Below are 12,500 nucleotides of genomic sequence, written 5' to 3' on the forward strand. Positions count from 1 at the left end.
TTAATTTGGAATACAGGTACTATATATTTTAATTATTTGGATTTAATCTAGATTATTCTGTCCAATTATTGTTACAGAGAATCTATTTACTACTGTGTAGTTTTTTATTGTTGGTGGGGGGGGGGGGGGGGGGGGGGGGGGGGGGGGGAGAGAGTTTTCACTATTAGAACTGTAGATAATGGAAAAAAGAAAACATGATGTATGTTTTATGTACACTAGTACACTAAAAATGTTTTGACTGTGTGTGCACATGTTTGATGTTAACCAGTTCAATATTTATTCTTTAGTAGTTGATGAAAGTTTGTTACTCTGTTAATGCTATTAGTGAGTATCACTTTTTTCAATAATTTGTTTGGTTTAGATGAGGGAACTGTGTCAACCTACTCAATAAGACTAGAGAAATCAACTGCAGTTTAGTTTATGGAATTCTCATGATTATGTGTGATATTTTTGGTTGCATGCTTGGAATTGCATTCTACAGTATAATTTTGTGATATGTATTTGTACAGTACAGTGGACCCCCCGTATTCGCGTTCTCCGGATTCGCGGACTCACACATTTGCGGATTTCTCTCGGGAACCTTTCCCGTTATTCGCGGAAAATTTGCGCATTCGCGGTAGTTTTCTATGAGAAATATCCACAAATTCCTGGTTTTTGTTATCAATTTCATCATAAAATGCACTTTTTGTGATAAAACTATTATAAAAACCAAGTATGAAAATTTTTAGTGGCTTTTCTTAAGTTTTAACTAACAAAATAGGCTGTTTTTAGCGTTTTTATAGGGGTTCCAAACATTCACGGATTCTAACTATTCGCGGGGGGTCTGGTACGCATCCCCCGCGAATACGGGGGGACCACTGTATATTATTTAAAGACATAAAGTAACCACATTTTATGGAATATTTGATTTCCCCAGTTGTTAAGTAAGTTTTATAAGATATTTTTCGTAGAAACCCATCAATCAATTTGGCTGAAGCAATGGTCACAATGTCCCCAGACATTCTAACATCCTAAAAGACCAAAACTTGATTTACTCTTCAACCTTTCAGTCGAATTGAACTGAAAGCTCACTTTATGCGGGAGATTGATGGCCTTCATGAACGCCTAGATTAATCTGTACAATGATGGAATTGAGGAATTTAGGAAGAACTGTGGTGTTGGCTTCTGGGAAAATAGACTAAGATTTTAAAAGATTGAGGTAGTTTGGATTTGTGATGGATTAAGTAGTCAAGAAAATGTTAGACTTGGCAGGATGGAGACCAGTTAAAAGGTCCAGAAAATGAAGAAAAATTGGGATCATGAAGACCTAAATTAGATAGATATTCAGGCAGAAAGTGCATGAGGAAGATGAGTGGAGTGAACTCATTTCATGGCGAACCCCAGAAGGAAGGTTTGGTGTAAAAATGAGAGATAGGGAAAGGGGAAAATATATGTTAAAATAAAGAGATTTGTAGAATGAGAAAGAATTATGAATAAAAACAATGGTAAAGGATATCAAAGATTAAAAATTGAATGAAAGATTTATGATGATTAGACTACAGTTTTTTTTCTGTTTTTTAGCATCAGAACAATAGTGCCCCAAGCCTCTATAAGCACACTATATCAAAAGTTATACGGAAGATTTTTGGTATTAATTTTTTATTTTTATCATTGAATTTTTAATTATTTTAGAATGAATATTACATGAGCAAATAATAAATTATGTATGCGGGGAGTAATATATACACGAAGACTAGTAGCAGATGGAAAAGCAAAGGAAAAGGGCCAATGTAGACAAGTAGAACATTCTTTTAATATCTTAGATCAGTATGTACATGGGAAACATTACACATAAGTTTCTTTGATGGTAATGAATGATGTCAGTGTAGCCATCATCAGCTGTAATTGCAAGTGGGCCAAAATAGAAAATTCAATAATGTTGAGTCATTCTTACAAAAGAATTTCCCAAAATGTTCTGGAATTAGTCTTGCTAGCCATTAAAACTTCAAATCTAGATTTAGCTTAATTTCTTTGTTTCTAATAGTTTTGTCCTAATCTTATTTACATAATGTTGAGTATTTTGTTTACTCTATACATTTACTTCATGCCTGTCATTGTTTCATTATATTCAGTGAGTAGTGTGCTATTTATCATGGTCTCTTGAGTTTTGCGGTTGGTTTACAAAAATATGCTTTTTATTTACAGTCAGAGAACTAAGATATGGAACAAGAGCTTCAGTATGAAGAAGGTGATGCTGCTGAGGGTGGTGAAGAAAGTTTTGTTGCCACAGGGGAGGAAGATCAGCAGTTAAACGATACTGATCAATCAATTGAAACCGAACTTGAAGCAATAAAAGGTAAGGTGAATATTGTTGAAATATTGAAAATTCATGTATCATTTAAAAGTTTGTTTTAATCTGTAATAATACAAATGGAATCCTCAAAGTAATTCTGTAAATCCAGATAGTACTTCTGTATATTTATATGAAGTACTGTACTTGTCATCGCTTTACTATAACCTGTTACTGTACTTAAAAGTAATCAAGGGCAGACAGTTGAGAACTCGTTAATATGTATCTTGCTCCTCTAGGTTGTCGAGATATGGTCTTTTGTTGATCATCTTTTCCTTTGTCATTACATTTCTGTTGCATTTCTCAACATTCCTGATACAGGGTGTAGATTACTTGTCTTTTTGTCCTATTGCTGGTGTACAAGGAACCATCATATTTATTTTGTTTATGCATCAACTCCTCCAATTAGGATTATCAATAAAAATATGTTGGAGTCCAGCACACTTAGGAATTAGAGGAAATGAAAATGTGGATTCTGCTGCTAAAGTAGCTTGTACTATCCCTCCAACAGTTACATATGCCCCAGTATCAGACTGGATAATATCTGTCAAACCATTGATATACAAGATTGGCATACAGAATGGTCCTTAATAACAACTGCAAATAAGCTCAAAACTATAAAAACTGAAGTGTATGCATGGAAATCATCTTCACAAAAAGAAAGATCGAAAGAAGTAATCCTAACAAGACTCTGCATAGGACGCACTAGATTTTCTCATGGTCACTTTAATGTCAATACTACATACTGACCCAATGCAATGTAATAGGTGTCAAACTCCCATTACTGTTCAACATTTACTCATGAAATGTCCAAATTGAACCCAACAAAGAAATACTTTTTCAAAATTCAGCAATGAAAAATATCCTCGGTGAAAGCAAAGATTTTTCTCTTTAACATTATAACCTTTTTTAAATAAAGAATTTTTTTTAAATAACATAATTTTTTTTCTCAGAATTAATTTCTGAGAACCAGCTCAAGAAGAATCTATGTAAGACTCAAGGCGGAAAAACTAATCCTTGTTATTAGTAGTCATCCTGTGTAACAGTACCCTTCATTGCTTTACTACTACGTACTCACTTATGAATCCTATAGAAGTACATTTTGTTGGCCAATGTTTCTCAGCATTTCAGCTGCTCGGTGTTTTGGTTGAGAAATATCACTTGCCAGTGTTGAGACTTAGCCCTTAAATGCCGAGCCGGTATTTCCTAAAGTGTCTCCCGTATGCTGGCGGCGTTCGCGAGTGAGCGCCGAAGCGGAAAAAAGTTTTTTTTCAAAAAATCACAGCACGCTTAATTTTCAAGATTAAGAGTTCATTTTTATCTCCTATTTTTGTCATTGCCTGAAGTTTAGTATGTAACCATCAGAAATGAAAAAATATCATTATCTTATATAAATATTGGAATATATGACAGCGCAAAAAAAAATTTCACATATAATTGCATACAAATCGTGCTGTGAGCAAAACGGTTAAAGCTAATTAGTTAATTATTTTTCCGTTGTATTGTACACTAAATTGTGATGATTTTGGTATATAACAAATTGTAAAACGATCAAAGCAACACAGAGAAAATATTATCACAATATGATGCATAAATTCGTAACGCGCGGCCGTAAAAAAAAACTGTTTTCAAAAATTCACCATAAATCGAAATATTGTGCTAGAGACTTCCTGTTTGTTGCAAAATGAAGGTAATTGATTGAATGTTACTAGACTGTAAGTGTTGTAGCTTACAATTGCAGTTTTCGACCATTTCAGTCGAGTTAAAGTTGACCGAAGGTTGAATTTTTTCTATTTATCGTTATTTATATGAAAATATTTCAAAGCTGATAAAAGCTACAACCATGGGTTGTTTTTTTTTTATTCTACATGAAATTTTGCACATTTTCACATATAAAACATTATGTAACGGCTAATATAAAATGGTGCAAACATTATGACAATTGGACAAAAAAATTTGATTTTTTCGGAAGAGTTACCGAACGGACGTAAGGAGAAAAGTTTTTTTTTTTTTTATAAATTCACCATAGATGGAAATATTGTGCTAGAGACTTCCAATTTGTTGCAAAATATAGGTAAATGATTGAATATTACTAGAATGTAATAGTTTTAGCTTACAATTGTGTTTTTTGAATATTTTGGTAGAGTCAAAGTTGAGCAAAGGTTGAAATTTTGGCACTTATTGTTATTTATATGAAAATATTTCAAAACTGATGAAAGCTACAACCATGGGTTATTTATTGTTGTATTCTACATGAAATTGCTCACATTTTCATATATAAAACTTTATGTAATGGCTAATTTAAAATGGTGCAAACATTACGGCAATCAGACGAAAAATTTCTGATTGTTTCGGAAGAGTTACCGCGCGGACATAAAGAATTTTTTTTTTTCATAAATTCACCATAAATCAAAATTTTTATACATGCGACTTACCAGGCAGATATATACTTAGCTATAGACTCCGTCGTCCCGACAGAATTCAAAACTCGCGGCACACGCTACCGTAGGTCAGGTGATCTACCATTCCCGCCGCTGGGTGGCGGAATCCCAACCATTCCCGTTTTCTGAGCCAGATTTTCTCTGTCGCTGAGGCCGGCAACAACTGTTGTTTGGTCTCTCCTGATTGGAATTCTGCTCATTTGCCGAGAATTGGTTGGACTCATTTGGTGAAGTACTCTTGTTTATTCTCGGGATTGGCATACGCTTATTTTGGACTGGATTAGGATTTGGATTGGTCTATTAAGATGGCTGAAGTTAAAGTAACTCCTAAGTTTAGGGTTTGTGCAAGGGAAGAATGCAGAACTAGGTTGTTTAAAGCAGAGGTAGATCCTCATACGCTTTGTAGTAAATGTAGAGGTTCTGAATGTGCGGTTGATAGAACTTGTACTGAATGTGAAGGGCTTTCGGAGCAAGGATGGAAGGATTTAGCTTCTTATATTAAGAAAAGAGAGAAGGATAGAGCTAGGAAAGCGTCAGCTAGAAGCTCGAGTAGATCTTGTTCTTTTGAGCCTGAATCAGAAATTAACAAACTAGATGATGTTTCTCCCATAACCTCAGCCCCTTCTCCCTGTGTTGAATCTAAGGGTTCATTTTCAGAAATGGAAAAAATGAGATCCTCGATCAGGGAGCTTCAGGAGCAGCTTAAAGCCATGGAAACACAAGGTCAGAGTGTCAGTGAATACAGTGACCCCAGTGCAGTGGAGGGGGCGTCTGATCGGCTCCGCATTGCTCCTAGGCCTAGACCGCTTCCAAACTCCCAGGACCAGGGAGGAGGAATGTCAAAAGCCGCAGGGAGGATGTGGAGCATCCCCAACGATCAGGCGTCCCTTCGGCAGACCCTGAAGTAACGACCAGGCTGCCTTGGATAGCCGTAGAAAAGGCATCCTGGAAGAGTGTTTTTTCTGCGTCGGACTCCTCCTCGTCCAGGCGTGGATGGAGCTCTGCTTCGAAGTCTCGTCCTCTGAAGAGATCGTGGGTAGCGCCGAAAGGAGACGCTTTTTGATTCAAGCCCAGAGCGATTTCCAGAGGATTTTCCTTCGACTAGTAAGAGGGCGAGAAGACCGTCTCCAGCGCCTCAAGATCCGACAAAGCTTTTCCTGCTTAATCTACAGGAGCAAATATCCTCCTTGGTAGGCGCTCTTCATAAGGATTCGTCTCGAAGGAAAGACTCCTCCCTTCCAGTGAAGAGATCAAAATTGTCTTCTCATGTAGGAGAGAAGTTTCTCACACTAGCAGGCGCTCGTCTCCGGAGAGACTCTCTCGTTCTCCCTTTAAACGATCCTCTCCTATCTATAGGAGAAAGTCCCAGCGGTAGCCGCTCGCAGAGCAAGCGGTCAGCTACGTCTCTTAGGAGAAGTCAGGAGTCGGACTCCTCTTTCTGAGGATCAGGATAGGCGTCAAGAGCCTAAGAAGCAGGAGGCTTGTGAGAAAAAACATAGAGTTGACAGAGCCTAGTAGGCGCCAAGAATATTACAGGCGTATAGAGCCTTACAGACGCCAGGAGTCTTGTGAGAGGCGTCAAGAGCCTACAAGGAGTCAGACAAGCGCCAGGAGTCAAGCAGGCGCCAGGAATCAAGCAGGCTTCAGGAGTCGAGCAGGCGTCAGGAGTCGGGTAGGCGCCAGGAGTCTAACAGACGCCAGGAGTCGAGCAGGCGTCAGGAGTCAAGTAGGGCCGCCAGGCGCCTTGTACGAGCTTAGGTCAGTAAGTAAGACCCCTTCGCACTTTATGAGTTCCTTCGGAGAGTAGAAGCCCTTCACCTGGTAGGAAACAGGTGACCTGAGAGAAGATCTCGTGCGTTTAAGAAACTCGATTGCGCCTTGTAGTAGCAAGGATTTGTCACTCGGACGACGTGCTTCTTCGTTTGACAGAAGTCCCTCGACAAGTAAGACCGCTCTTCTCCGAAAGGATCCCCGGCAGCCGGAGACTTAGAAGAAGTCTCGGATGAAGAATTACCCGTGGATGTAGTAGTCTCTGATTATAAGAGATTGTCCTTGTTGTTGTTGCAGGAGTTCGGAGATAAGCTTCAACCAGCGGATCCGCCCTCTCCAGGATCTTTGCTATCGAGCACGAAGTCTCCAAAGGCATCCTCATTTGTAAAAATGCGTCCAGCCCCTTAGTATGAAAAAAGCGTTCAAAGGATTTGGAGAATGGCTTAAGAATAAAAGAGAGGCGGGCAAGACTGTTTTTTCATGCCCTCCTTCAAAGTTGACGGGTAAACCTGGAAGATGGTACGATACCAGGAACCTATGGGCTTAGGACTGCCTTCATCGGCAGACGCAGATTACGCTTCCTTAGTAGATTCTTCAAGGAGGCGCTCTCTACTATCGGCAAAAGCTACTTGGGGGATGTGTGAACTGGACCATCTACTAAAGGGACTCTTTAGGACGCTCGAAGTATTAATTTTATGGACTGGGCTTGGGAGCCCTTGCGAAGAGAGCCCAAGATCCCGAATTTGTCACGATGGAAGATTATCGAGTGTGTTTTATCGTGTCTGGACAGAGCGGTGATGGACGGTTCGGTGGAAGTGGCTGCTCTTTTTGGATCGGGAGTTTTGAAAAAGAGAGCAGTGTATGGGTCTTTCCTGTCCAAGTCAGTATCTCCTCTACAGAGGTCGGCCTTGCTATATTCGCGCTTCGAACCACCTTTTCCCACAGGACACGGTGAGGGATGTAGCAAATCATTAGCTGGAAAAGCACACAGGATTTACTGACACAGTCAGCAAAGAGGTTCAAGCCTGCGGTTCCTTTTCAAAAGAAGGATAAAACACCTCTTCAGCAGCCCTTTCGAGGAGCCTCTTCCTCCTCAAGAACCCCTTTTTGTTTAGAGGTAGAAGACCGGATACCAGAGGAAGACCACCCCTTCCAGGAGACCTGCAGGGAAGGCAAAATGAAGAAGAAGTCCTCCAGATAGCGGTAGGCGCCAGGACTGTCGAAATTTGCCAGAGTCTGGGCGAAGAGAGGGGCGGACAGCTGGACCCTCTCGATCCTCGAGAGAGGATACCTCATCCCCTTCAGGGAATATCCTCCCTTAACAAGAACTCCAAGGGAGTTTAACAGCGAGATACAACGATCCTGTCAAGAGTCAAGTCTCCCCTGCAAGCAGTAGAACTTGATGTTGCAGAAAAGGGCAATAGAAACCGGTTCAAGATCTCCATTCACCAGGTTTCTACAAACCGTCTATTCCTGGTACCAAAAGCCTCGGGCGGGTGGAGTGGTTCTGGACGTAAGTGCGTTGAACGTCTTTGTGATCAAGAAGAAGTTCTCGATGGAGACCTCTTCCTCTGTACTTTCTGCTCTTCGTCCAGGGGACTGGATGGTATCCTGGACCTTCAAGATGCATATTTCCATGTGCCAATTCATCCGGCATCAAGGAAATACCTAAGATTCATGTCACAGGGAAGAGTGTTTCAATTTCGAGCGCTTTGCTTCGGACTTTCGACGGCCCCGCAAGTCTTCACGGGTATCCTAAGGAATGTGGCTCATTGGTTACATTTAGAGGGGATCAGAATCTCGATGTATTTGGACGACTGGCTAATACGAGCAAAGTCGAAGCAACAGTGTCTGGAGGACCTTTCGATAACATTAAAGATGACGCAGTCATTGGGACTCCTAGTCAACCTCGAGAAGTCCCAGCTGGATCCCCAGCAGAACATAGTTTATCTGGGGATTCGGATGGATTCTGGGGGTTTTCTAGCGTCTCCGTCAACAGAGAGAATAGAACGCTGCCTTACAAAGGTGTCGGGATTTCTAGGGAAAGAACATTGTTCCGCGAGGGAGTGGATGAGTTTGCTGGGAACCATTTCCTCGTTGGAGCAGTTTCGTTTCCCTAGGGAGACTGCACCTAAGACCCCTTCAGTATTATCTGAAGGAGAACTGGGATCAAAGTTCCCAGGACCTCGAAGAGTCATTCAGGATAACGGACAAGGTCTAAACAAGATCTTCGGTGGTGGTTAGACCCGAAGAAACTCGGTCAAGGAATATCCTTGCAATAAAGAGCCCTCTCCGAGCGTTGTTTGCAGACGCATCGGACGTAGGGTGGGGAGCAACGTTGGATTCGCAAGAAGTGTCGGGAACCTGGGAAGGAGCTCAGGTGTCCTGGCACATAAGACAAAAAAGGAACTGAAAGCCATTCACCTAGCTCTCTTGCACTTTCAAGAACAGATATTAGGATCGATCATTCAGGTCAATTCAGACAACACGACAGCCCTAGCATATATCAGGAAGCAAGGGGGAACTCATTCATTCTCCCTTTACGAGACAGCGAGGGAGTTGTTGCTTTGGGCGCAAGAGAAGCAGATCTCTCTTCTAACGAGATTTATTCATGGAGAGAGAAATGTTCGAGCGGATCTGCTAAGCAGAAGAGACCAAGTACTCCCCACCGAATGGACTCTCCACCCTCAAGTGTGCGATCAGTTATGGGGGTTATGGGAAGGCCGAACGTAGACTTGTTCGAACCAACTGGAAAACAAGAGGTTGGAGAATTATTGCTCCCCATCGCGGATTCCAACGAGCAATAGCGATAGACGGGCTCCTCATGGACTGGAAAAGGGAATAAGACGGGTACGCTTTTCCCCCCTTCAAACTGGTAGGGGAAGTAATAAGAAAGTTTGCCTCCTCAGAGGGAACGAAATTAACTTTGATCGCTCCCTTTTGGCCAGCCCTAGATTGGGTGACAGAGTTGCTGGAGTGGATAGTGGATCTTCCCAGATCGCTCCCTCTAAGGAGCGATCTTCTCAAACAACCCCACTTCGACAGGTATCACAAAAAACCTCCCCGCTCTTAAGTCTGACTGCCTTCAGACTATCGAAGGACTCGTTAGAGCGAGGGGGTTTTCTCGCGAAGCTTCAAAAGCAATCGCAAGAGCAGGAGACCATCCACATTACGGGTGTACCAGTCGAAGTGGGAAGTGTTTAGAAGATGGTGCAGGACGCATGAGCTATCCTCTTCCAGTACCTCTATAACCGACATTGCAAATTTTCTTCTTTACCTTAGAAGAAAGTGTGGCTAGCGGTATCTACGGATCAAGGGGTATAGAAGTATGCTGGCCTCGGTGTTTAGGCATAGGGGTCTGGAGGTGTTCGGATAATAAGGATTCTACATGACCTTATTAGGTCTTTTGAGACCTCAAAAAGTCAGAATAATAAAAATCCCAGTTGGAACTTGGATATAGTGCTGCAGTATTTGATGTCTGAAAGATTCGTACCTTCAATAATTCTTCTTTTAGGGATTGACGAGGAAATCTTTATTCCTGTTCGCCTTAGCCACGCAAAAGGGTGAGTGAAGGGAACTTCAAGCGTTAGAGGGCAGAGTGGGGTTTAAGAAGGAGGCTGCACTTGCTCTTTTAAGCCTCTCTTCTTAGCCAAGAACGAAAAACCCATCAAAACCGTGGCTAGAAGCTTCGAAGTGAAGGCACTCTCTTCTCTTACGGGGGAAAGAAAAGGAAAAGACCCTTTGTCCAGTAAGAGCGCTAAAATTTTATCTACAAAGAAAGTCTCTTTTGGGAGGTACGCAGGAAAGTCTTTGGTGTTCGGTCAAGGATCCTACAAGACCAATATAAAAAAACGCCCTTACGTTTTCATTAAAGACATTATTAAGGAAGCGCATCTTAAATGTGGTGAAGAACAATTTAAACTCCTCAGGGTAAAAGCACACGAAGTGAGGGCCATAGAACTCATGGCTTTTCATAAAACGTGGTCCCTTCAGAATCTAATTGAATCCACGTATTGGAAGTGTAACTCAGTGTTCGCCTCTCACTATCTAAAGGATGTGAGAGTTACTTATGAGAAGTGCTTTCAACTGGGAGCATATGTGTCCGAGATTTAGTGCTGGGAGGAGGAGCTGAGGTTAATCCTAATTAGTTAGGTTAAGTAATTTTAACATTATGGTGTTTGGTTTTTATGGTTGACTGAAAGAGGGTATAGGAAGAACCCTTTCAGTTCTTAGATTTAACATGGTTAGAGAGGTCAGGTGGTCGGAGGATTAACTTTTGGTCTCCTCGTTGTGCATTATGTAAAGCCTAAAGCTCTGTCATGTAAGAGGGCTAGCCCCCATTGATAAGATACAGGTCAGGCTCTGCCATGTAAGCGGGTAAGCCCCATTGGTACGATCCATGCAGGTTCTGTCGCGTAAGCGGGCTAGCCCCCATTGACATGATCCAGAAGGGCTGTTCGGTCATAGGTGGTTTACCTCCACTGGAAGCTCTTGAGGCAGGCAGACTAAATGACAGTAATCATGAAGTCTTCAGCCCAAACAGGTAAGAACCAAGGATTGATATCCTACAACAATTGTTGTTTCCCGTTATTAGAATTTTGTTTATATATATAGCTGTCTCTCGCCCAACACCAAGGGTGTCAATCAGCTAAGTATATATCTGCCTGGTAAGTCGCATGTATAAAAATGATATTGTTAAGATACAATAAAGTTTTATACATACTTACCTGGCAGATATATACGATTAAGGGCCCACCCTTAATCGTATATATCTGGAGACAGGTGTAAGAGAAAATCTGGCTCAGAAAACGGGAATGGTTGGGATTCCGCCACCAGCGGCGGGGAATGGTAGATCACTGACCTACCGGTAGCGTGTGCCGCGAGTTTTGAATTCTGTCGGGACGACGGAGTCTATAGCTAAGTATATATCTGCCAGGTAAGTTATGTATAAAACTTTATTGTATCTTAACAATATCATATTGTGCTAGAGACTTCCAATTTGTTGCAAAATAAAGGTAAATTATTGAATATTACTAGAATGTAAGAGTTTTAGCTTCCAATTGCATTTTTTTACCATTTCGGTCGAGTCAAAGTTGACAGAAGGTTGAAATTTTGGCACTTATCGTTATTTATATGAAAATATTTCAAAACTGATAAAAGCTACAACCATGAGTTGTTTTTTGTTGTATTCTACATGAAATTACACACATTTTCATATATAAAACTTTATTTAACATCTAATATAAAACTATGCAAACATTATGACAATCGGACGAAAAAATTTATGATTTTTTCGGCAGTTACCGCGCGGACATAGGGAAAAGTTTTTTCTAAAATTCACCATAAATTAAAATATTGTGCTAGAGACTTCCAATTTGTTGCAAAATGAAGGTATATGACTGAGTATTACTAGAATGTAAGAGTTTTAGCTTACAATTGCGGTTTTTGACCATTTCGGTCGAGTCAAATTTGACTGAAGGTTGAAATTCTGGCACTTATCGTTATTTATATGAAAATATTTCAGAACTGATAAAAGCTACAACCATGGGTTGTTTTATGTTGTATTCTACATGAAATTGCACACATTTCCATATATAAAACTTTATGTAACGGCTAATATAAAACTGTGCAAACATTTCGACAATCGGACGAAAAAATTTCTGATTGTTTCGGAAGAGTTACCGCGCGGACATAGGGAAAAAGTTTTTTTCATAAATTCACCAAAAATCGAAATATTGTGCTAGAGACTTCCAATTTATTACAAAATAAAGGTAAATGATATAATATTACTAGAATATAAGAGTTTTAGCTTACAATTGCGTTTTATACATTCAACTTCCCTGCCAGATATATACTTAGCTATAGACTCCGTCGTCTCCGACAGAATTTCAAATTTCGCGGCACACCTACAGGGTAGGTCAGGTGATCTACCGCCCTGCCCTGGGTGGCAGGACTAGGAA

At 40.8% G+C, this 12,500-nt stretch overlaps 1 protein-coding gene across 1 annotated transcript in view; it reads left to right on the plus strand.

The window, feature by feature from the left end:
• Positions 1 to 12,500, plus strand: part of LOC135215538 (polyadenylate-binding protein 2-like) — a 175,224-nt gene that overhangs the window by 80,441 nt on the left and 82,283 nt on the right. The window contains exon 2 of the mRNA XM_064250370.1: positions 2,185 to 2,335. Coding sequence (XP_064106440.1) covers positions 2,200 to 2,335 — 136 coding nt within the window. The 5' untranslated portion in view covers positions 2,185 to 2,199. The remainder of the gene's footprint in view (positions 1 to 2,184; positions 2,336 to 12,500) is intronic.

This window comes from Macrobrachium nipponense, chromosome 5, assembly GCF_015104395.2.
Source record: "Macrobrachium nipponense isolate FS-2020 chromosome 5, ASM1510439v2, whole genome shotgun sequence".
In the NCBI taxonomy this organism is placed as follows: Eukaryota; Metazoa; Arthropoda; class Malacostraca; order Decapoda; family Palaemonidae; genus Macrobrachium; species Macrobrachium nipponense.